The sequence below is a fragment of the Scylla paramamosain genome, chromosome 32 (assembly GCF_035594125.1).
Source record: "Scylla paramamosain isolate STU-SP2022 chromosome 32, ASM3559412v1, whole genome shotgun sequence".
Classification (NCBI taxonomy): domain Eukaryota; kingdom Metazoa; phylum Arthropoda; class Malacostraca; order Decapoda; family Portunidae; genus Scylla; species Scylla paramamosain.
Window position 1 is genome coordinate 14,952,381 of NC_087182.1, and position 26,008 is coordinate 14,978,388.

Sequence of the window (26,008 nt, forward strand, 5' to 3'; positions counted from 1 at the left end):
TGTGTCGTTTTCTATTTTATCTTGGCTTTGTTTTGTTTTCTTTTGTGTTCTGTCTTAGTTTTTCAAGACTGCCTGGGAATTTTGAAGTCAAACGAGTATAATGTTTAGTCTATCAAGTACATAGCCTGAATTTTATGCATCATATCATGTACGTACCATAAATATACGTATATAATAAATAACGTATACGCAATCTATAAAATACACAGCTTATATTGTATTATGCGTAGTCTTCAGTAAAGAGAAAACCTCGTGTATGCTATGTGGATACGTATAGCACACACATACACACACACGCACACATGCACGCATACACACATCAAAGGAAAGGCGGCGGATGAGTGGTCAGCGCTGGGACGTATAAGAGTGGTCCAGATGACGCAAATTCGAGTTTTGCAGGAAGCCGCCCATTTTTCACATCTTTCACTCCACCGCCTCGTGGCTGAAGATTATCCCCATACTTCTCATCAGTCCTGTGTTCGGCAGCAATTACACCGGGGGCACGATATGAGTCTCTGCAAATAGGTGAGGGAGGCCAAAAGCTCCTTACTGCGTCACTAATTGATGCATATGATCATCTAAGGCTCCAGAAATGCAAGGAGCAGACCATTTACCAGTGTAGAAGCCACTGGGTATTGTGGCCGATCATCTAAGTCTTCATAAATACAAGGAGCCTGCAATTTTCTATTCCAGGGAGTCCCCAGGAGTACTTTGTGACTCTAAGCCTTGAGAAATACAAAGGACCATTCATTTACTAATCCAAGAAGCCACCACGAGTTGTTTGTGACCATCCAAGTCTTCAGAAATACAAGGAACTGATCATTTACAACTCCAAAAAGGAGAATTGTAGAATTGCTAAGTTTAAGTACATAAAAAAACATCTTCTTTATCCAATCTCCTCCACACACACTGACCTAACTAAACCTAACTTAATCTCCAACCTTTATTCCCTTCCTACGCATTTACTTCCTTTCCTCCCAGCCTTCATCCCCACCCTGCATCCATCTAATCACCTCCACACACATGAACCTAACCTAACCTAACCTAACCTCCCACATCTTTTCTTTCTTCCCTTACCACGTGCTTACTTCCCTTCTTCCCGGCCTTCATCCCCACCTTGCATCTTCCCTCTTTCTCTTCTCCTCCGCCTTTAAGTACCTAGGAGCTCCCGAACCACTCTCACCTGTGCATGCCATGATTCACTAACCATTGCGTCTGGTAGGTAAGTGCTGACCAAAAAGTAAATATTTCATGGGAAGGAGCACTGAGCAGGACATCAGTTCCTTGTGTCTTAGATTTATGTGGTGGTTAGGCTCGAATTTTCATGAAGATGGGAAAATTATTGGATTGTCATTATTTTACCGTGTGGCGATACTGTTTTAGGTGCATAATTCAGGCGGGTGTGTGTATCTGTGGAAGTACTTAAACTCCTCCTACTTGAAAATACTATGGATGTAGAAAAAGGCATATTGAAAACGGAATTGAAACAGATAAGTATTGAAAACCATATGGAAAGAGAATGAAGATTGTGAAACTGAAATGTAGACGGAGACAGGCAGAGACAGAGAGACGATTAAAATAATAATAAAGATCAAGAAAAGTACAGGAAATAAGCATAAAGGCTCCCGTTCAAAAAAAAAAAAAAAAAAAAAAAACTGAAAATAGGATGAAAAAATAGTATTAAAACCAACATGGAGACAAAAAAGTTGAAACAAAATGAAGAAAAAAGCACTAAATACAAAAAGAACTAGCAAAAAAAAAAAAAAAATATAGAAGATTATAGTATTGTAGGTACAGTGTATTTTACCGGATACTAAATCATACATACACTAACAGTCTCATACTTGACGCGTATATAACATGTGTTTACGTAAGGCACTGCCCGTACATTCCTACCTGTCAGCAGTGGCATGCAAATATTCGTATAAGGAAAGATGTACACGGCATGTCTTTTTTTCTTTTACATTCCTAAGTAGCGTATCAATAACGCATTACTTTTTTTTTTTTTTTTTTTTAGGTTTTTCTTCCAACATTCCTTCATTCCTAGAAACTGGTAACGACATTTAAAAGTTCGCATGTTATGAGGAAAGATGAAGAGGACGTATGTTCCTTTCTTTAATGCTCTTTAGTAGTTTACAAATGACGCTTTATTTTACTGCTTTTTTCCTCCCTCCTTTTGAATATGTCTGAGTATGTAAAGGTGCATCGGACATATCTTTTTCTTTGGCATTCTTAGGTGGCTTAAAAATAGCACTTAATTCCTCCTCCTCCTCTTCCTCCTCCTCCTCCTCCTCCTCCTCCTCCTCCTCTTCCTCTTGCTCTTCTTCTTCTTCTTCTTCTTCTTCTTCTTCTTCTTCTTCTTCTTCTTCTTCTTCTTCTTCTTCTTCTTCTTCTTCTTCCTGTATGAATATCCTAGCAGTCCAAATGATCAAAACTGGAAATTAAGTGTTTGGATACGGGAAGGTCTTAGGAATAATTTACCTCCTTTTTTCTAAAACATCAGGGAACAGCGGAGCGACACGAATACAAAAAAGGAACCATTTTTTTTTCTTTCTTTTTTTTTTTTTTTTGTCTTCTTGAAATATTCATATCCTAAGCCCTCCACAGCCCCTCAAGTCTTGCCTCAGCACGTAACTACAAGGTGGGGGAGGGAGGGACAGAGCAGAGGGCACAGGCGTGGAATAAAGTGCTTGACGTGGCGTGTGGCTTCATCAGGCGAGCGTGTGTCGGGTGGGCGTGATCCTGAAGGGCGTGGGATACAAACCTAAGATCACACAATTACCCAAGGAACTTTACGTCAGTCTTTCAAGTCCTGATTCAGCGCACGACAAACACTGGCAGCAAAACTGAGTCGTCTGCATGCCAGCACTAGCGAGCTAAGCGAGGGTTAATCAAAACTTAATTAAAACCAAAACAAAGATTGAAAGTTAAAAACCCGATGGAGCGGTGTAGCAAAAAAAGAAAACAAAAACGCAATTAATTAATCAAGTGAGTGAATGAATGAATGCCGCTGCCAGAGTGATTAGTGTGACGGTTAATTGAAAGTCCGTCAGTGCACAAGCGGAGTTCAAACAGGTGTCACACGTCTCCAGGTGGGTCGTGACTCCCTGCCACTCCCACTCCCTCCCTCCCTGCCGGCATCAAGGGAGGCAGGGCAGCAGCAGGAAACAGGCACTTCACGGGGGCAACTCTCCACTCACTGGACAACTCCTGCCGCACCTCTGTCTGGTTAGAAGAGTATATTTGATCCGCGGCGCTACTGAATGAATGATGCTAATGGCAAAGCTAAGAGCGATAGTAACCGCAGTAGAAATTAAAGTGTGAGGGTTACTTTGCGCCTTCCTAAGCCTGCATCGCCTTGATTCACTGCGATATACAACAATTCACAACACTAAAAGCAAGGTAGCAAATCTTTATAACCACGTATAAGAAAGAGGAATAAGAAAAGAGTACACTGCAATTTCTAGCCAGTACGATGTTTGGAAGTGGCTAAGGAACAAAAAAAGATGTCTCAAAGTGGTTAGTAATTTTAAGAAAGTTGCGACAAATAGCAGCGAAAGGGTTCACTCACTCGCACGAATTCCTACGCCACGCCAAATTAAATACTAAGGGTTGTGAGGGTTAGTCCGCGTCTCCCCAAAGCCTGTCACCTAAACTCACTCGCAAGAACTCCCAAGGCGCGCCAATTGAAATACAGTAGAGGGTGTGAGGGGTTACTCTGCGTCTCCACAAAGCCAGTATGACCTAAGCTCACTCGCAAGGACTCGAAAGCCACGCCGAGTGAAACAGCAAAGGGCATGAGGGTTACTTCGTTCCTCCCCAAAGCCTGCCTGCCAAAACTCACTCGCTGGAATTCCCAAGCCACGCCGAATGAAACAGTAAGGAGTTCGTGAGGAAAAGCACTATCATAAATTTCAAAACCTTGTAATACAGACGCCGTTTTTTTTTTTTTCTCGAAAATGTTCAAACCGTTAAGTTAGTGATCGGGAACATTGAGTTTTGTACTTTATGTGTTTAACTGAGGAGTGTTAGCAGTGACAGTGTAGTGGGAGGTGACACGAGTCCTGAAGTGAACGTGTCAACAGTGTGTAAACTTGTAGCATAAATGTAAAAAAAAAAAAAAAAAAAGAAGAAAAAGAAGAAAGAAATGTAAAAAAAAAAAAAATAATAATAATAAACTTGTAATGAAATTGTTATAATTCATCAATGGAGAAAAAAAAAAAAAAGAGCGTAAATTGCAGCGTAATTATGGGTGAGCTCAATAAATGACTAGCAATAATTCTGAGTGTTAATATCTATTGGCTGCGCGGAAACAATGCAATTCATGAAAGACTTGAGGGGAAGGAAAGAAGGCCCGTGCTATACATACGAGTACAAAACTACCATGACTTAATGAAGAGATTCTGTGGTCAAGGTCAAAATGAAAAAAAGAAAAAAAAAAAAAAAGGCATAAACAGTAATAAAAAAATAAAAAAAAACACTGAATCAAGGTGGTAATCGAAAGGAAAACTTCTCAGTAAACGCTTGAAATATAAAAAGACTGTTGTCAACTACTTTTCAGACAAGTATAAGGAAATTTTATGCATTTGTTTACTTTGTTCTCTACTGTCGTTCCGTTATGGCAACAAATATGCAAGAAAATGTTGTAAGATCCTTATTATTATTATTATTATTATTATTATTATTATTATTATTATTATTATTATTAGTAGTAGTAGTAGTAGTAGTAGTAGTAGTAGTATCATTATCATTATTACTATCATCATCATCACCTCATCACTATTCACTAATTTAAGGGCTAGTTTAACACATTACCTACAGCATAATATTCTAGAAAAAAAATGAAAATATTCCTCTCGTTTCTCTTCCACACATGCGTCATTAAAACGTCACAGTGCAGCACGCGGTCCGTCTTTTAAAGTGATAATTCCAGGATGCATGTTGGCTTCACTTCTTGTCCTTGGCTCATGTGCTGCTTACCTTTGTAGGTGTCACGGAATTCCTGATTTGTGGCATGTCTGCTAAAGTTAATAGAATGCACCTTGAGTCTTCTTCATGTTTCTCTGTGTCTTCATTCCATTTTTGTTGCTTCTTTCTTTCTTTTTTTTTTTTTTTATGTCATTGTGTCTGAGTATTTTTTCTGTCTGTTTTCTCTCTCTCTCTCTCTCTCTCTCTCTCTCTCTCTCTCTCTCTCTCTCTCTCTCTCTCTCTCTCTCTCTCTCTCTCTCTCTTTTATCCAGGTCCTAGCACATGAACCCATCAAAGTTACTGAAATATCCACCTATTCGTGCTAACTTACCTACGTATACACACACACACACACACACACACACACACACACACACACACACACACGCTCGCAGCATAGGTGAAATATAACTAGTTCTGTATGTGTGTGTGTGTGTGTGTGTTCCTTTTCGCATGTGTGATAGTACATATTAATAAAAAAGAGCGAGGTAGAAAAACAAAAAAAAAAAAAAAAAAAAACCCGCACGCCCTTGGTTGTCTCACGTTTGACTCTCCCTCTTAATGCAGACTTCACGAAAAATTAAACACGGATGAGGAGAGACGTTCAGCAAGCAATACGAAGGTCATCACTGAGAATATCTGTTCACTTCCTAAAAAAATCAAATGAATAAATAAATAAATGAAGTAAAAAAAAAAAAAAAAAGAACAATGACATGGAAATAAAATACCTAAAATTCTAATAGTTTTTTCGGGGTAATTTGTGAGCTCTGGAAAGAATTGTTCAGTTTAACTTTAGACATTTGCCACTTTAATGCTCAAATATTTTTCCCATAATCAGTCAATTTTTCAGACAACGTTCAGGAAAGATAATACGAGAAAGAAATTTCCGAATAGATAAGAAATAAAATCGTTGTTTTTTGCATTACCGTCTCTCTTAAATTATTCTGTTGCTTACAAAAGACAAAATTCACCTAATTCATCTCTTCTTCTGTGTTCTTGGAAACATTTTTTACAGTGGCCTGAATGTCAACCCTTTTACTGCTACGGTTATTCTTCCTTATCCCTCCTAGCGCTGTAAACACTGCAAGTATGGAGACACAGGAGAGAAAAGAGGTAAAGCAGAAAGTAAATTTGTCTTTTTACGCTGCAGAAATATTGACGAGAGTTTAACACAAAGATAATGTTCAGAAACTTCGAGGCATTATAGAAGAAAAATTGCTTAGTCTTGAAAGGGCGAACAGAGAAATACCACAACAGTGAAGGAGAGAAGGAGAGTGACTATTTTAGATGCAAACACATACAGTAACGTTTTGCACACACTGAAAAAGAGTAAATGGGAAAAGAAGACAAAAAACAAATGACTTTTTAAGGATGAACAAGTAAGTGAATTGTAAGAATTTTCAATAATAACCCATCAAGAGGTGGGAGTGAAATTTATGAGTAAAGAAGATCAAACCCCTGGGAAGACAAAACATACAAAGAACCATTAAAAAAAAGTGAAACCTCTTTAGGTAAACCAGTCTCACCAATCAATAACTAAACCAATACTGATTTCATCCAACAAATCTAACAGTTGGTAACCTAGAATCATTAAAAAAAAAAAAGTCAAACATGTACAGATAAACCAGTGTAGCCAAACATAACTAAAGCAATATCGATCTTATCCAACAAATCTAACAACTGGTAACACTGTTGGGCTGGGAGTGTGCCAAGTCTAGCGCAAAACAGTAAAACCGCATAAACTTTTCTTCCATTCTTCTTCCTCCTCTTACTTCTTCACGGCCTCCTTCCCTCACCGCGACGCGTCACCTAAACATTAGAGCAGCAGGAAATATGGCGATTCCGTATTCACTTTACAGCTCTCAAATTCATGCGGCGGAACACTCATACATCCACCACTCCTTTGCATGCCGGCCCTGGCTCGCCCGTGTCCTGCTGGGGGAGTTGTGCATGGGGGTGGGAGGGGTGCAGATGGACGCGTCTCACCATCCCCCCTCCCATTCCACCAATCCCCAGCCAGCACACGAAGATAGAAGAGAAATAACATCTATAAAGTACAAGACACATCCCTTTGCTTCCTTAATATAGTGATTTATTCTAGTCAAAATAGTGATTGAGGACTGAAAGCGTAAATCATCACTACCGACTATATTTAAGGGGACACTGATGTCTTGTAGCCGCTGCCTGACCCGGGAATAAGGAGTCAGGAAGGGTAATTGCGTTTCTGTGCTGGGCGACGTGCGTGTTTTGGGTGAGGATGAGGTGAAGGTGAGGGTAGGATGAGATTCAATGAAGTGAGGGTGAGATAAGCATGATGAGGAAAGATAGGGTAATGTTTAGTGAGGCGAAGGTGAGGATAGAGTGATGTTCAGTGAAATGAGTGTGAGATAAGGATGATGTGAAGGGTGAGAAGGATAGGGTAAGATTCAGTGAAGTGAGGGTGAGATAAAGGTGAAGCAAAGGGTGAGGATCCTTTTCATGACATTACACAACGGAGTAAGTCCAGGTTTAGTTTGGCTAGGCGAGGTCAAGTTAGGTCAAGTTGGGTCAGGTGAGGGAGGGCAGGCTGGGGGTCCGAGGGGCAGTCACGGGGAGGCACCACCATGATTTACACCGCGTCTCCATCCACAAACTGCGGGAACTTGGACAGTTTTCGCAAGTTCGTACATCTCTGAACCAATTCCCGAAGAAATTCACAGAGAGAGAGAGAGAGAGAGAGAGAGAGAGAGAGAGAGAGAGAGAGAGAGAGAGAGAGGTTCACGCCGCGGCCTAGATACTCCCTCCTTGAGTCACGCGCGGCAGGGAAAGGCGTCGACCAGCTTTACAATATTCAATACAGAAGATGGCGTGGCGGGAAGACTTCTACGGTAGATGTCACGAAGGAGACATTACCTGGAGGAGCAAAGAGCCACAGAGGTACAAAGACACATATTTATTTCCATTGTGAATCGTTTAGTGTCTTAATAAAGCAATACAATCCGTGTACTTTATTCATGAGCGGCCAGGAAGCATGGGTCTGAGTGGCGTGAGATGGTCTATTACTATTATTAGCGTCGTTTCTACCTGTGTCAAGGTGTGTCTGTGATAAACTATTCCTATTGCTCTCACTATTATTGGAATTATAGTCTGGAGCTTCTATATTGATTGTAAGACACATAGCCAATTACTGTGCTGCCCAGGAGTGTCTTGATATATTTATGAGAGAGAGAGAGAGAGAGAGAGAGAGAGAGAGAGATCCACCACCATCTTGTGAATTATTTGCTGCACTCGTGGTCTCCAGCTACGTCCTGGCGAGAATTTACGACGCATACACTCCGATCTATGGGTGAGTGTGAGACTTTCCACACCCGACACCCCCCACCACTCTCTTGCTCAAGGACGCTGGCTGCTCGGTCTTCAGTGCGTGCGTGCGTGAGGCGTGAGTATTTTTTATGTAAGAGAGGCACTGGCCAAGGGTAATAAAGAGAGAGAGAGGGAGGGAGAGAGAGAGAGAGAGAGAGAGAGAGAGAGAGAGAGAGAGAGAGAGAGAGAGAGAGAGAGAGAGAGAGAGAGAGAGAGAGAGAGAGAGAGGACCAAATGAGCTGCCAGTCCTAAAAGAAAGGTCAAAAGTGTCATCCGAAATTTGGGGATAAGTGTGTGTGTGTGTGTGTGTGTGTGTGTGTGTGTGTGTGTGTGTAACATGTACTTATATTTGTGCGTGTCTTATTCAGAAGTAGCACCAGCAGGAGCCTCCACCATGTTGCGCATCTGCTTCGTCCTGCCTCTCCTCGTCGTGGCCGTCACTTCCATCACCACATCCCACTATGTCAAGGTAACGTCCCTCACCTGGCGGCGCCTCCGTCAGCCCCTCTTTCAGGTTTTGTTAGTCAATGTACTGTATTCTCAAAACACTGCGGCATCTAATCCTTCCATACTTTAAATAGACCATAATAGAAGTTTTCGAATGTTTTCAAAGGATTTTCATGATTCTAAAGATTGTTTGCAGTTGATTATGTACAACCATTGAAAAAAACGCCCATGAGGATCTTACAAATCATCTCTATGATTTTAAAAATGGTCCTGATGAGAGATCCAAGCGTTATTCAAAATACGAACCAATGTTTTTTTTTCTTTCCTCGAGAAGAGAAACGTAATTATGTATGTAATAACCTTGAGGCAGCATGACTGGCATTGTTGTGCTTGGGAAATCTTCTCTCAAGTGACGCATTTTTCACTGACACTTGACTCGTCTCTTCTGTCACTTAGCGCAACACAGTAACTATTTGCATATACTGGAATAAAAAGGTAGCTGTATATTTTGATCATTGCGGAAACAAATATTTATGAAAGCGTTAATGATTCGCAGGTGGACAATTCCTTGCCTGACAGCATCGCGCCGTGCCTGCTCAGGTCCATCTCCATCCCGCTCTCTGAAAAGATGAGCCTGAATTTGCGATGCGGCGCCGTGTGCAGCGAGACCCCGTACTGCTCCCTCTACTGCCTCAAGGGTGAGTCGCGCCTTGACACCTGACCAAACACTTTTGCCCCGCGTCTCCACTACTTTAAAAGGTCAGTTAAAGCTACACGGGTTTTAATGGTATTTTTACAGCTTTAGCGACAGCTTAACAAAATTTCTACATTATTTTAGCGACAGCTTAACAAAATTTCTACATTATTAAAAAGAGAAACAGTCTGGAGAACTCAGCCAATCACCTCTGTGGCCTTTGAAAACAGTCGTGGTGAGAGAGCGAAGTGCTTCTGAATACAGACTAAAAATGTATCGTCGCACTGCACCTCCTCTGCGTCGCCGCCCACACAGCGCGCACAGCACGTTAACTAATATACCTGCAAGCATTCCCACCTTCACTGCAGCCAACATCGGCCGTAGATTAGACGCTTGCTCTTCCTTCAGACTGTTGTTGGTTTTTCCTCTCACTATGGATAAAATTGTCTAGTTAAATCAAGCACCGTCGTTAGCGCCTAAATCTTTCCACTTGCTCACCCTCGACTCATTTTCTTCTCATTTTCCAGGCAACAGATGTGATTTTTTCAACGCCAAGGTGACGAAAGCGTGGGTCGGGCCAGGCAGCGGAGTGTACCTGTATGACTACTGCTTCTCTGTTCACCCGGCAGTCGGGGACGTGGCATTGGGCGCCGCCACGCAGTCCTCCTCGGTCTACAGCGTTAACTACAACTACTATCCCACACAAGTAAACTTCTTCTGCCAGACGGAGACCGCTTGCTATGAGAGCCTGGTGGACACCCCGCCGTGGTGGAGGGCTGACTTCGGGTCTCCCAGGAGGGTGACCCGGGTCAGAATCAGCCTCACTGCCCTCATCGACATCAATGTCGTGGAGTTCCGAGTGGGCAACGACACCACCGTCACCAACAACCCCTTGCTGCTGCCCAAGCCCACCTTCACCCCCACCAACGGCCTGGAGGTGGTGGCAGACACGCCCATTGTCGGGAGGTACTTTTTCGTGACGGAGCCTCAGTATTCCGACATCCGCATCTGTGACGTGTGGGTCATGACCAAGTGAGGCGGCCGCTCCACCAGCCTGTAGTGGGGTGACCTGATCTGATGAGATTTAACCTGACATGGTAACCTGATTTGATGAGGTGCTGACCTAACTTAGAGAAGAGTTAACATAGCTTAAAGGGACGCTGATATGACTTAACGGTGTGCTGACTTAACATGGTGAGATGCTGATTTGCCGGGGTGCTGACCTGACTTAACGGGGTGATGGGCTCATGCAGCAGGGTGCAGGTGTGACGGCAGAGTGCAAAACCAACTTGGCGGGGTTGCTGACCTAAACTGGCCTAACCTAACCTAGCTTACGTAATTGGCCCGTTACTATATTCATCGCTAATCTTAAGTCTTTGATTGAATAGTTGCTGTATATAATAGTAAATAGTAAATAGGACATAGTATATAATAGTAAATATTTGGAACGCCAGTAAGTGTAACACCGCAATGTACATACGAGTAAAGAAACAAAGTAATAGAGTTTTAAATGTTCACTTAAAATGCCTGCAGTGTTCCACCTCCTCCACGCCCACACCCGCAGTCATCACACAGTACATACACGTGCGCACACTCTACATCCGTTACTTTATGTGCGTGTGAAAAACAAAGCTTCCGAGGAGTACTAATACAATAGAAAAAAAAATAGATAAATAAATAAAACACTCAACTGCTGCACACAAAAATAAGCACAACAGAAAAAGAGTTCCACATTACAAACACGCCAACACCTGACGGGAATATTTGAGTACAGTACACTCGATATTCTTCAGTACACTCACATTCTCTCTCCCTCACACGCACCCACAATGCCTCCAGCAGTAGTACTCTACGTTCCCTGAGTGGCATTTGTTTACATTTTATTCCTCTGACTCGTATCCGTGTCTAATTGCCACTATTTTGACTATACTCTTTAATTAAGGAATGGCACCTTTAGTGGGCCTTGTTTTTCATAACATTTTTGTTGTCTTAAGCCAATGTCCCCTATAACATTAAAAAAAATGATGTAATGTATCTGGCTAACGCTGAAATGCTTATGAAACAACAACAACAACAACAACGACAACAGCACTCATAACACTCAACTGCTCATTAAGGACCAAACAGGCTATATACATCAAACAGCCTTTCCATTATCATCCTGACAGCAAGCAAGTCCTATCACTTTTGCCTCCTTCACCGACCTGACAGTCAGACGTATCCTTGGGTGCTCCTGTGTCCTCCTCCTCCTCCTCCCTGCTGCTGGAGTAAATCCCTGAGACGTCACTTCCCCGTTCATCTCCGCCACGACCACTAGCCAAGGAAGGACTGATGTGAAATAGCTGAGATAATTGGGATTTTTGATGGCAATAGTTTACGATGTTATGCTTGGTGAGTGGCCACCAGTAATCCCGTTTTCTTTGGTTGATGACGCTGCATCTCACTATTGAATTAAGTCGTACATGGCGAGGTGTCTATTATTTAGATTGCCTGAGGGAAAGACAAATAAAGTGGAGTGTGTTAAGTTTTGTGAGGGTAGATGAGAGGTTTTTATGTTCTATCTGGCAACATGTAATCTGTGCATGTGCTTATTTCACCTCATTGGCTCCTCCCTCTGACGTCATCGCTCATCTGTGTTATTTATTATTTGTTACCTTCACTGCAGGACAAGCCATTGGTGTTGCAATGTGTTCTGCGCATTCCGATCACCGAAAAAGGAGCCGTTTGTAGTTGACTGACTGACTGACTGATGCGCCACGCTGACGTGTCCATGCGGCCCCAAGGACGGTTTGTTGTGAAAGGAAAAGATGGGAAAATATATATTTATTTCAACTCTTGACTATGATTACGTGATAGAAGTGACGGGGCGGCCTGTGAGGGTCTGAGGGTGTGAGTGACGCTGCTATCATGAGTGTGTGAATGTCTGTCACGGCGGTGAGTGAGTGAGAGAGTGGGCTGCGATGAGAAGGCGGTGATGGACTGATGTCAGGGGAGATACGATCAGTGAGGGTGATGATGAGGGGAGCGGCTCTAAGTGATGGTGGCGACGGTAGTGGTGGTGGAGTTGGTGGCGGGGGAGCACAGGGAGGATGTGGTGAAGCGGATGGGTGAGAAGGAGAGTGCACGGCCGTTGCCGGGATGGCGGGAGAGCACGGTGGCGATGTAGGTGGTGGCGGGGTTGAGGGTGTGCAGGGTCTTCTCCTGGCGGCCGGTGATGGCGGGCGGGCTGCACCACTTGACGGCGAAGTGGGTTTGTTTGAGCGCCGCCTCCCACCCACACTGGCGCGGGGGTCGCGTCCGCCACACCTTGCCGCTTTTGTCTTCCTTCACCAGCACGCAGTAGGCGTGGGAACCCCGCGCTGCTGACCACCTCAGGGTGACGGAGGTGCAGGTGATATTCTTGGCCCTGACTCGGGCGTTGCGGGGCAGGCGAGGCAGGGAGAGGGAGTGGGCGGCGTAGGAGGCCGTCAGGAGCACCTCGCTGGCTGCCCCTGGGGGCTTGGTGACGAGACGCATGATGAGCACCTTGGGTGGCGCCTTCCGCTTCTTTACCACCAGGTGGAGGGCGCCCAGATTGCCCTCGGCAGTGGCCAGCCGCTCCCCGCACGGCGCCATCACCTTGAGGCGCAGCTTGGCCCCGCACGCCACAGCGATTACATGCAGCCGTCGGCCTCTTTTCCGCACACGGAACTTTGCCACCGCCGTGCCGGCCGTGGAGGGCACCAGCCTTATCAGGGCGCCGGGCCTCAGGCGGGGTATCCTTCTCGTACGTTTGGCGGGCACCAGACCCGTGCCCAGGGGCGGCCCGCCATGCCCAGCCTCCCATACTGCCACATGCAGTGCCCGGCGGGGTGCGTGGGGCAGCTCGTACCAGGGGTTGTCTGTGCAGCCCAGGATTGCCCGCGGCCACTTGTTGGGAGACTGGGAGAGTGCGGCGCGGGCAGCACACAGTGACGGGAAGGGGCGGCCCTCGCTCACCGCCAGGCAGTACCCGCCCACGTTCCTACAGAGAAGTAGATGGATAAACAGACCGATAGACAGATAGACAGACAGACAGAAAGATAGATAGATATATAGATAGATGGAGACTAGATAGATAGATAGATAGATAAATAGATACACAGATAGATAGAAAGACAGAGAGAGAGAGAGAGAGAGAGAGAGAGAGAGAGAGAGAGAGAGAGAGAGAGAGAGAGAGAGAGAGAGAGAGAGAGAGAACTGTTTTCTGAGGTCTGTTGGGAACACTACAGTTATGGAGATCTTAACACCGTCACAAATTAGCGCCAGGCACTCACCTGCTGCCTGCCCAGCGGAGGGTGACTGCCCTGCCCCGGGAGGTGGGCGTGGCAGTGACGCGGGCTGCGGTGGGCGGCGGCGTCCAGTGGCAGGTGACGAGGATGTGGACGTGCGTCGCTCCGTGGCCGGCATGCAGCTGTGTTTTAGGCACGTTTAGCGTTTCTCTTCCGCTGTCCGCCTATCACTCTCCCCTGCCCACCCTGTCCCTCAACTTAACACTTTATTCCACAACATTATCATCAGCATCACACAACACCTGCTGCGACAAGTGAAGGTTGGTCAAGACGCACCTGCACCACGTACAGGCCTGGCGGGGCCTGCTGCCTGCTGAACTGCTGTGGCTCATGTCCCTCGTACTGCACCGCCACGCCCTCCTGCACGCCCGCCGCCTCCAGCTGTTCCCCCACTTCCTCCTGTTCCTCCACCTCCCTGCTCCCAGCGCCTGCATGCTCCGTTCCCGGCACGGTGGTGGTGTCATAGGAAAGACCTGCCGCCGCCACCGCCTGCTGCTGCCAGACACTGAAAACGGAAGACTCGTTCCGCCTCTCGTGGCGCACCGGCTTGGTAGAGTTACGAGGGACATTTGTTATTGTGTTTGTGGAGTGGTGGTGGCGGCGCGGGTGGGAGACACCGCGCCCACCCACTGCGCTCAGCACTGCTCGTATCTTCTTACTTCCACCCTCGTGCCGCCCCTCGCCCTGGTGGGGACGCAGCTCCAGCGTCCAGGACAGGGGGAAGTCACAGGGGGTGATGGTGATGGTGATGGGGCCGCTCTCCGCCAGGGGGAACACCAACCTGCGGAAGACACCACACACCTCACTAGCTGCACACCTGCCGCAACACACACTACACCTACCACGGAACACACCACGCCTCCCATGCACACACCAAACACCTCCCATACACACACCAAACACCTCAAACACCTCCCATACACATACCACATATTTACCATATACCAGACCAGTACCCTCCCCCCCACACACACACCATATGTCTGCAGCATTCCCACCACACAAACAAGCATTTTCATTCTCCCTTGCATACCTACACATCCATTTTCTTTCTCCCGGCACGCACCTGTTCCTCATTTTCGCCTCATCACCACCCACACATTTCATCATCATCCTCTTCCTACGTACACGTCTTCCCGTTAATACCTCACAGCGAGCACCTGGCCGCTTACCTCACTTGCTCGTCCACCTGTTGCCTTTCAGACCCACACTCAATAACACCACTAAAAGGTTCAGGGAATCATGCATTACCACGTCAATTGTTTTTAGGTTCTTTAGATTTACTTTTTTTTTTGCCCTCCACTTCCTTACACGACTGCCAAGCCATATCTCTTCTCTCCGTTGTGTTTGACTCTGTGTGTTCCGCGTCTTTTGTTTCCTGAAGCCTCGACTCACCTCTTGGTCTGTTCATGCTCCAGAAAGGCAGACACTTGACGATCCGCCGGCAGGAGTTTCACGTCATACTTGTGATCCTCCGCCTGCAGCGTCTCCCGGATGATGTGGTCTGAGGGGGCGAGGTGGCATGTCCCGGAGGTGTTGTCTGTGTGGACGCTGTAGCGGAGGGGACAGCAGCACAGTAGGACATAGCAGCAGATGATCATGCAGCGTACGTGTGTCCTGCAAGCCATCACCGCCGCGCACCTAAAGCCACAGTGATTGCTTAATGGTCTGTGGTCACTCTTCTCTCTTGTACTGGGAGGGACGACTGAAAGCATCTATTTTTGTTACCCTTGCCATGCTTGCTTCCACTGACCAGGTGCCTGCAAGATGGCGGTGAGATCAAAAGTAAGGGAAGAGAGGGGAAGTATGATAAACAGGGCACAGTTAGGGATAAGTAGTTGGGGCAGCCTGCTGGTAGCTCTGCCGCACACAAGGGAAGGAAGTCAAGGTGCCAGCTGTGTCGCCCTGCCAAGACCTGTCACCTTCAAGAGTGATGTGTTTATATTTTTACCGCCTGACACTCGCCAGGTAAATATACGAGCTGTGCGTTGTGGCGTAGGGCTAAAGGCGGACAAACATTGTGAGTTACGAGTGATCATGTTCCTGTAGGAGGCGGGAACGAGAGGAGCGACAGGGCGGCACTTGTTGACTGTTGGCCCCTCACTGCCTCACGTCACTGTCCGCATTAATATTCTTGCTACACTTGTCTCCTCTTATACTTAGGTCTAGATAACATACTTTATCCAAGCATTAAATTAAGCCTTATTCCCAGGCCCTGATCGACCACTTACATAATTATCTGAGAAGGTGTAGGAGGGGGAGAGGAACTGGGGCGGTGCTGTGTGTGTGGGAGGGAAGTAGACGTGGGTGGATGATGCGTGTGGGAGGGCGGGCGGGAGGAAATGAGGGAAGGAAGATTGGGGGAAGGTTGTGGCAGGCTGGCAGGTTGTCGGTCGACCTGCTGCCGCCTAGCAAGAAATTACCGCTAGAGGTGAGTTTTCTAGAGGGTGTGACAGACAGACGCCAGGCCAGAAATCAGCCGTCCCTTGACTTGGTGTGTTTACTGATGGTACAGAGCTGGACGGCCTGTGACGGACGTGCCCTTTGCTTGTCAGGTGCACCAAACTACTCAAAAGTTTATTCTAAAACCTGGTGGAGAAGAGCGAAATTGTGAAGACTGTGAGGAAGAAGGAGGAGGAGGAGGAGGAGGAGGAGGAGGAGGAGGAGGAGCAGAAGAAGAAGAAGAAGAAGAAGAAGAAGAAGAAGAAGAAAGTAAAAGCAAGAGCAAGAAGAAAAAGGAAAATTAACAATAAGAAAAACAATAACAAGAACAAGAACAGGAAGAAAAAAAAACAAGAACAAGAAGAACGAAAAGAAAAAAAAGAAAACAGACAAGACGAACAACAACGAGAACAAGAGCAACAACAACAAGAACAAAGAAAACGTAATCCCAACATCACTATTATAATCATCCTCTAATTTCTCTGTTTTAACCCTTTCCCAATGTCCACCGGGTGTGTCTCTGTCTCGGGGTCGGGGGTGGGGGTCGAAAAGAAGTCCCGTCCCGTCCCACCCGCGCCTCCCACTACGTAATTAAAACTTCCACCCCGCCAGGTAAGGCCACCGCGTCGCCGCTCGCACAGGTGAGGCGCGTGACGTCACCGGCCAGATAAAATGTTAACTTTAATTATGAAAGGCATCTGAAAACCCAGGAATAGAAGCGAAGCGTACTCTCTCTCTCTCTCTCTCTCTCTCTCTCTCTCTCTCTCTCTCTCTCTCTCTCTCTCTCTCTCTCTCTCTCTCCTCTTCTTTGTTTGTCTGTTTGCCTGTCTGCCTTTGTGTGTGTGTGTGTGTGTGTGTGTGTGTGTGTGTGTGTGTGTGTGTGTGTGTGTGTGTGTGTGTGTGTGTGTGTGTGTGTGTGTGTGTGTGAATATGTGTGTGTGTGTGTGTGTGTGTGTGTGTGTGTGTGTGTGTGTGTGTGTGTGTGTGTGTGTGTGTGTGTGTGTGTGTTTTGTTTGTCTTTACCCTTCTCTCTCTCTCTCTCTCTCTCTCTCTCTCTCTCTCTCTCTCTCTCTCTCTCTCTCTCTCTCTCTCTCTCACCCACCTCTAGTCTCCCGGATCGGCGTTCCTGAAGAAGGATGGCCACGCTGAAGGACAAGAGATGACAGGCTCGCCACAACCACCTGAAGGAGAGGAGATTACCGCCTCTCACCTGCAGTCACCACCACCACCACCGCCACCGTCACCTTGCACCACTCACTCATCACAGAACTCATCCGTCGAAAAAATACAAGTCGCGTATTTTTTCTAATGCGGGCCTCGAAGCGTGTCACAGTGGTTTAGATGCTGGAGGTAGGAAGGCAAGAGATAAGTGTGCTCAGCCTCCTCTCCTTACGCGGTCGTCAAGGTGCGTCCCAGTGGTTTAAATGCTGGGGAGAACTCGGGTCTGTTGAACTAGTAGAGGCAGTGATGCTCAGCCAACTCTCACCACGACACATCTCAAGCTGAAGCTATCCCCAACTCGACTCGACCCTCTCCCAACTCTCCCTCCCTTCCTCTCTCCCTCCCTTCCAACACCCCCTGTTCTCTCTCTCTCTCTCTCTCTCTCTCTAAAGGCCTCTCCCCCTGCTCCTCCTCCTCCTCCTCCTTCTCTTCTCTCTCTTCCTTCATCTTTTCACTCTCCTCTCTTTCTTTCTTACTTTGATCACGTCAACACATACTTACTTACATTAAAGGAAGAACACAACGGAACATAAAGGAAGAACAAACAGTAAACAGCAGACCTATTGTCTCTTCGGAAGCTATTTGTGATAAGGGAGTTTATTTATTTATTTACTTTTTGTGTCTTATTATTAAGTGCTATAGTTAAGAAACATATAACATTACTCACTCACTCACTTACTCATTCACTCACAAAACTCATGTATATTAAGTGGTTGCATTTGTTTCATGTTAGCTTGTCACGAGGCTTGGTGGAGACAGGTGAAAGTAATTTGCCTTAATGGGTGACTTTATGAGAGAGTCTGTGAGCGTCGTGACAGCTGCTGGTATGACTTTTCCTCCCCTCATTCTTATCTGTCGCTTCTGTTTCAATCTCAGTCTCTCTCCTTTTTTTCTTTTTTCTCTCCTTTTCTCTTTCTCTTTCTCGTTCTCTGTTGCGCGTCCTTACCTGCCTATCTTCATTAATTTGCACATTCTTTCATTTTTACAACTTCGCGTCTTCTTCCCAACTCCCACCTTGCGTTCTCCCATCATTCATCTTACCTCGCTAACTAGACAGCTTCTCGTAACTCTCTGCCACTCCTCACTCCTTCCTACCTTCCTAAATACACTTTATTTACTCCTCCCACATCGTCTCCAGTCCCCCATTCCCTCTCCTCCCATTCACCACTTCCCACACACCTCTCCTCCCATCTCACGCACGCTCCATCTCCCTCTCCCACGCCTCTCCCTCCTCTATCTCTCCTCCTACACTCCTCCCTCGTGTTTTTGCGTCCATGCCCCTCCCTCGCAGCGCTACCTTAAGCCTCCTGAACACCGTGCCTCCTCATTTCATCAGAGTAAGGCTGAGGTTGGGTGAAATATTACGGTTTCTCTATTCGTGGCTGAGTTGGGGTGCCGTTCCCGATTTAAAGAATGTCTGATGGAATGATGTGTTTGTATTGTTGGTTTGGTGTGAATTATGTGCGTGCGTATGAATGTGTGATGCGATGCTGTGAGTGGTATACAAATAAACAGTTGGTCGTTTAGAAGGTGGGAATATAATGTAGTGTGTGTGTGTGTGTGTGTGTGTGTGTGTGTGTGTGTGTGTGACAGGGTGTGAAACGAGTCCATTGTGTTTTAGAGTAAATGGATGTGTGGTATCTTTTAATGAAAACACAAACAAAACATGGACTTACACAAGACGCGGAGCCCAAAGCATGTCAAAGGATATAGTGTGTGGCAGACTATGAAACTGCCTCGTGTGTTACAGTGAAGCAAACAAATTAGCTTTTCCTTACGTAAACACACACACACACACACACACACACACACACACACACACTTCAAATCAGAGAGGAGAGAGCAATACTTAGCCAAATAATATTACAAAGAAACACAAGGGAAGAACAAACAGCAGTAGACCTGTTGTCCCCTTGGCTGTTTATGATTAGAGAAGTAAGAGATATTAATGGATGAAAATGAAGATAGCCACGTGGATTTTAACCCTTTAACTGCCATTTCCAAAACCTAACCTTGTAATTCCATTCCTTCTTGCAAATGCCCTTAAAGATTTCATACACTGTTTTTAAGTGTCTAGAATTCTTGCATATCAGAGAGAAAGGGTTAAAAGAAGAAAGGCCAATGCACTGACCTTGGGGTGCTGATCAAGGTGGTGCTGGTGCTGATGAATGACACTTTCTTCACTCCTCCTAGTAACTCGCAGCTTCGACTCAAACTAAAGAAGCCTCGAAACACCTCCCATATTTCACTCCTTTTCCCTCCCTCCCGCTCCACTCCTTTCTAGTTCTCCGAGTTCTGTCCCTCCCCCCCCCTCTCTCTCTCTCTCTAATCCTGCGCCTTACCTTCATTTTCATCCTTGCTCCCATCTCTCTTCCCTTTTCTCTCATTTAGTCTTTCCTTTTCCTCTCCTACTTTATTGGTCTCTCTTTTCCCTTCTATCTTCTGCTTCCCGTTCCTCCACCTTCTCTCTCTCTATTCCGTCCCTCAGTCCCTCCCTCCCTTCCCCTCCCTGAGAGTAACACACTTAGCACCCCATGTCCTTCACAGTGACGCCTACCATGCTGGGGCGAAAAAGAAAGAAAGAAAAAAAAAGAGAAGAGAAGGGCAACAAAATAGACATAAAAGTTTTAAAAATATCAGAGAGAATAGAAACAAAAAAGTAAACAAACAAATAAGAAACACAAACAATAAAAAAATATGTTATAAGGAAACCACATCAGGAAAAATAACGTACATTTAATGACACAAAATCTACAAAAAAGAGAGAAAAAAGTTCTACAATAACAAGAGGCTCTATCTAGACTATTTCCTTGAGTGATGGGACTATGTACAGTGTGTGAGGGTCGCGCGGGCAGCTCTTAACACCTGTCTACACCTGTGACACCTGTCTGTACCTGTGCACCTGAAGGCGTACCTGTCGGGAGCCTCACCTGACACCTGGCATGGGGCACACAGGGGAGGGAGGGGGGGGAGAGGCACCATTTCATTGCCAGCCAAGGTCACCCCCAACTTAGAAGTACATTTGTTTACTTCTCCTCGAAAAAAAAGAATAAAAGAAAAAATGCACTAGAAGTTCTTAATATATTGTAACCTTTTAAACTTTTTTTCAGGAAGAAGTTTGAACTTTTTACTTTTCTCTTTGGAATGTCACTTATTTTCTCGAGGGGTCTTCAGGAATGTGATCAACTTGACTTACTGTTTTCGAGTGTTCTGAGTTCTCGAAATGTAATTAAGAAGTGAACATGCAGAGGACAGCGTGTTCAAGGGAGGGGGGGGATGTCCTCGCTGGTCTGAGCGGAACATGGGGACACAGGGGAACACAAGGATACACTGGGCAGGGGACACAAGAAAAACAGAAAGGAACACAAGAAAAAAATAAAAATAATCACAACGACACGGAAACATGACAGAAAATTAACAACCTAACAAAAAAGATAAGGAGGACACGGGGACACGGGAAACAGATATGAGGTAAAAAGGGACATACTTAAACAGAGGACCACGAGTAATTTGGATATCAGGGCATGGTGAGAAGGGGAAATGGGGATGAATAATTATTAACCTCGAAGAACAGTGATAACAGAGGGGGATGTGAGAGAGTGACAGGACGAAGGGACATGGGAACGAGGCGGACATTGGGGTATGGTGATAGGAAGGATGTATTGTGATATGGGGGTTTTAGGACACGGCTTTGGGGACACTGGTATTATTTTCTTATGGTGGATGTTGCTTTTGTATTCCAAGGTGACATTTTCATTACGTACTTCTCTGAACTATATGTAATGGACGGCAGCAAGGACACACACACACACACACACACACACACACACACACACACACACACACACACACACAAAGCGTCCCTGAGGCTGCCTTTTATTCCTCTATAATGAAACAAATATACAAAACAGAACAAAAAATTTACAACAACAATGCAATCAATTTACACGCAAAGGAAAAAGTTCATCATAATAATTATAAAATTTATACACAAAAAAAAATTCCACACACACACACACACACACACACACACACACACACACACACACACACCAAAAAACTCATAGCATAAATACAAAATCATCAGAAAACCAACATAAAACTACACATAAGAAACACACACACACACACACACACACACACACACAACAAATATAATAAATCAAACACTGGCTCACATACTGACTTACATAAAAATAAAAGGAAAAGGAATATCAAATAAACTGCATATAAAACACCAATAAGTTACGCGTGCGCTATCCTAGAGATCCAGTTTGAGAAGTGGGCAATGTTTGTGTACACTCCGGGCAGGTTTTGTCGCGCACATCCGATCCCCCAGCTGACGAGACCGATGAGGAAGCGTTTGCCTTGAAGGGTGAGGGTGAGAGGGCTGCCGGAGTCCCCCTGCACGCATAGAAAACGAGATAGACATAGAACAGGTGACAGGAGTAAACAGAGAGGTAATGAACGTGTCTGTCTTTTGATTGTCTCTCATCTGTTGAATTTAATTGTCTCTCTTCTCATCTCATCTCTCTCTCTCTCTCTCTCTCTCTCTCTCTCTCTCTCTCTCTCTCTCTCTCTCTCTCTCTCTCTCTCTCTCTGGCACACACAGCCACACAGTGCTAACAATATCTCAAGACGCTAAGGCAGTGATAAATAGTAGGTTATAGAATGGTTAAACACACACACACACACATACACACACACACACGAAACATGAGGCAGGAAAATAAAAGAAAGACATCAGCAGGTGGCATGACACGGGCACAAAAAAAGATAAATAGGCAATAAAATAAGACAATATATACTTATGCAATCAGTACTCTGAAAAGAAGTAACAGCCATAACTTGTGATCAAAACCAAGAATACAAGCAGACGTGCCGAGAACATAAATACAGGCTGAAGGAATAAAGTAATTAATGCGAATAGGAGAAGAGGCAAGAATGAGAGAGAGAGAGAGAGAGAGAGAGAGAGAGAGAGAGAGAGAGAGAGAGAGAGAGAGAGAGAGAGAAAGAGAGAGAGAGAGAGAGAGAGAGAGAGAGAAAGGTTAAACTCTAAATATGTTACAGTTTTTCTCTCCACCTCTCTCTCTTCTTCTCTGTTTCTCTCTTTATCTATATCTCCCTCTTCCTCTTCGTAGAATAGTAATAAGAGAATACGGAGAAGGCGGCTAGGAAGAGAGAGAAAGATCTGAGAGGAAGTTAATTTAAAATACAATCCATCTCTTTACTTGTCTCTCTATCTCTCAGTCTGGTGACCATAAGAAGGCGCAGTAAGTCACAGGGACATGAACAATAAGTAAAGATCAGAATCGCGTGTCCTGTCCGTGTCCAAAGGTAAATATTAACTTTTCGAAACACTTTATTGCTTGTAGGACCAGGATGTAAGGAGGATTTTTCTTTATTTTATCTTCCTTATAGATCTTAGCCAACCTTCCTTACACGTTAAAAAAAGAGAGAAAAGAGAAGGAAAACCGCATCAGAAGTGTTGGGAAAAATGTGCTGTCTCTTTCAAATAATGTAAAGCGTCTGATTCCTTCACTCTCATACATAGCTAATTTAATTTAAGAGACTCAATATTATCCAATTATTCCTTTCACTGCTACGCATATTGTTCCTATAATCATCTTTATTTTTTTAGACACTTTAATTTGTAAGGCACTCTTAAATATTTCTGTGGTCTAGAGAAGAGATAAGTAATTTCTTTCACGCGTATTTTCCGTGTGATTTTTCATAGTGCTCTGAATGTTAGCAAAGAAAGACTTGAACAGTAGAAGGGTTAATAAATCTAGTTTAATGATTCGAGCATCTAGTCAGCGCCTTTCATTTTCGGCTCCAGTGGAAGTATGTCACGTCATTAGAGAACACTCGTAAATTATTCCTCTTGAGAAAGAAACAAACTTAATCTAACTAATCTAATATAAACTTATGTACCCTAACGTAACCTAACAATATAACTCATTCTAACCTAAGTGTATCTACTTCAGCTTGCCTAACCTAACCATAGCTAACATAATATAACCTTACTTAACCTAACTAAACTTTTCCTAACCTAAGATAATAAAATTTTACCTGACCTAACCTATGGAAACCTAACCTAACCCTACCTAATCATACCTAACCTAATCATACCTGGCCTAATATAACGTTACCTAACCTAAACAAACTTTTCCTAACCTAACAAAACCTAATTTTACCTAACCTAGGCAAACCTTATCTAACCTAACCTAACACAAGCTATCCTAACGTAACCTAACCTAACCTAACAAAACCTAATTTTATCTAACCCAGGCAAACCTAATCTAACCTAACCCTGCCTATGAGATGCGCTACAATACACCATTAGACTCACACTAACTTGCAAACCAGAAGCAAAAGGTCTTATGCACGACACGAGTGTATGAGGGAGGCAGTGAAATATAGTGGACAAGAGCACGACCAAAGTTAAGAAGGAAGTCCCTCTGGCATAAGTATAACTGATGGTCGTGTTTGTGCCTCGTGTGTCCTGTTTGGCAAGTCTGGTTGAGCTCCTACTGGGGAAAAAATTTGAGTAATGAAGATTATACGAGTAGGAATTTAGAGCTTGTAATATATAAGTCCGGTTATTATATTTATTAGGCTTATTATTCCTCTCAAGTGAAAATTTATTAGTAATGAACGTTTACTGTTGTGGATTTAGAGCGAAAAGAAAAGAGTAGTGAGGCGTAAGTTCCTAAGAATTTACAATGTTTATTAATACCACGATAATTTTATTAACGCATCTTCTTATTCTTAAGGCTAAAATATATTAGTAATCAAGGGTTCTTTTTTTTTCTTTTTCATTTAAAGTGAAATAAAACATCGTAATGAGGATTATAATAATATAACGTTAGAGAGTGTATTAAATGAAGCGATCCTGTGGTATAGAGGTTAACGAGCGGTTTGCATCCTCGAGGTCCTGGGTTTGAATCCTGTGTTGAGCAGAGGCAGATGTTGGTTATTTCCTTTCATTATGCAGCCTCCGTTAACTTAGCACTAAATAGATACAGGACACGAACCGAGGAGTTGTGATCATCTTTCCAAATAGTAACAGAAAGCTAGAAAACCTGTCCTTGTGTGTGTGTGTGTGTGTGTGTGTGTGTGTGTGTGTGTGTGTGTGTGTATGTGTGTGTGTGTTGTGACTGTGTGCCTACTCCAAGAGAATGAAAATGGTCTACGCCACATCCTGAGCAGAAAACAAGGCGAAGTATAAGAAGAAAAAAAAAAAATAAATAAAAATACCCCTCTATTAAGTCTGGTTCAGGTATTTACAAGTCTTATTATTCTTAAGCGAAAATCTATTATTAATGAAGGTTTACTGTTATGAATCTAAAGCGTGCATTAAGTCTGGATATATTATTGGTGGGTTGGTCAGCTCTATTTTTGTCCTCTGCATCATCGCAGTTCTCATTCTTATTAGTATTGCAATCATGCTTATTCTTCCCCAGCAGTAATATTCTTCACCACTATTTGTTTTCCTTGACTACTATTCTTATTCCTTAGAAGCAGTTCCTCAGCATAGTCTTCTTCATCAGTATCACTAATCCTTCTATATAACCTTCAATCTAACGTAGTCTTATGTTTTCTTTTCTATTTTCTTGCCTGTAATTTCTCAACACTTTTCTTCTTCTTCTTCTTCTTCTTTTTCTTCTTGTTCGATACTATCACTGCACTTCCATATAACTTTTAGTCTAACGTATATTACTATTTTTCTATTCTCTCGCGTGCAAAAGAGGCTGGCCAAGAGTTACAAAAAATAATAAAACAAAGAACCCGCCTGGTTAATTGGAGTCCCCGAAAAGTTATTGAATAAATCTATGTTGTATTTATTATTTATACTTATTGGTAAACCGGAGCAGTAGCAGACGTGGCGCTAAACTACAAAGGTGTGTGTGTGTGTGTGTGTGTGTGTATGGGGGGGGAGTGCAAGTGAGGGGATATACACACCTCTGCCCTCACCTCCCCCTCCACCTTTAATTAACCACACACCTGTTCACCTCAACCACCATCACGGGCCGCTGAGGGATCCGACTCCAGCGAGGCATTTAGTGAAGCAATGAGCTCGTTGCCTCTGCTTCATTTCATGTTCGTTTCCTTCACTTTTATCGTTAGGAACTCTTCCCTCAAAACTCTGTTCTTAAATTGGCTGAATTAAAGTGGCGTCTTTTAAATTAACGTGTAAAATCAGCAATCTTAGAAAAGCAATGAGTTCGTTGTTCTGTTTTATCTAGTGTTGGCTTGTTTAATTTCCACCCTTATTGACTCTTTACTGAATGTTTATAAGATTGGCTTAATTGACTTGAAATCTTAAAGTAACGAGTACGAAAGACAAAGGATCAGATGATATTTTACATTATTTAGACAGACACACCATCACCAGCGAGGCTTTTTTTATTGCTTGTTAAGACCTACAAAAACTTTTTCCAATGGAAAAAATCTGAGTAAAAAGAAATTCACCATTGCCGACTTTTTAGTAAAGGTTCCCTCACTACATTGGATGACTCAAACTGAAATCTTTTAGATCAATTCGTAACAATACAAAGAATCATGTGATATTTTACATTAT

General features: G+C 44.2%; 3 protein-coding genes across 10 annotated transcripts in view; 1 reads left to right on the plus strand and 2 right to left on the minus strand.

Annotated features, from left to right (window-relative positions):
- Positions 1-10,852, plus strand: part of LOC135089247 (uncharacterized) — a 13,520-nt gene extending 2,668 nt beyond the window's left edge. The window contains exons 2-5 of the mRNA XM_063984690.1: positions 8,249-8,386; positions 8,679-8,779; positions 9,314-9,455; positions 9,979-10,852. Of these exons, the coding sequence (XP_063840760.1) occupies positions 8,290-8,386; positions 8,679-8,779; positions 9,314-9,455; positions 9,979-10,487 (849 nt within the window). The 5' untranslated portion in view covers positions 8,249-8,289 and the 3' untranslated portion in view covers positions 10,488-10,852. The remainder of the gene's footprint in view (positions 1-8,248; positions 8,387-8,678; positions 8,780-9,313; positions 9,456-9,978) is intronic.
- A 1,407-nt stretch (positions 10,853-12,259) lies between these two features.
- On the minus strand, positions 12,260-17,777 carry LOC135089245 (uncharacterized). Of its 2 annotated transcripts, none has more exons than XM_063984689.1 (5): positions 17,306-17,777; positions 15,157-15,521; positions 14,038-14,542; positions 13,747-13,883; positions 12,260-13,454 (listed from the first exon to the last, which is right to left on the minus strand). In XM_063984689.1, the coding sequence occupies exons 2-5, from the start codon at positions 15,474-15,476 to the stop codon at positions 12,482-12,484; spliced, it is 1,935 nt and encodes a 644-aa protein (XP_063840759.1). In that variant the 5' UTR covers positions 15,477-15,521; positions 17,306-17,777; the 3' UTR covers positions 12,260-12,481. The 2 variants fall into 2 exon arrangements, with proteins under 2 accessions (XP_063840759.1, XP_063840758.1); XM_063984688.1 differs by having other exon boundaries at positions 15,157-15,402; positions 17,306-17,776.
- A 2,366-nt stretch (positions 17,778-20,143) lies between these two features.
- Positions 20,144-26,008, minus strand: part of LOC135089251 (serine proteinase stubble-like) — a 113,945-nt gene continuing 108,080 nt past the window's right edge. For all 7 annotated transcript variants that reach the window (XM_063984694.1, XM_063984696.1, XM_063984699.1 and 4 more), the window contains one exon: positions 20,144-21,828. In XM_063984694.1, coding sequence (XP_063840764.1) covers positions 21,670-21,828 — 159 coding nt within the window. In that variant the 3' untranslated portion in view covers positions 20,144-21,669. The remainder of the gene's footprint in view (positions 21,829-26,008) is intronic.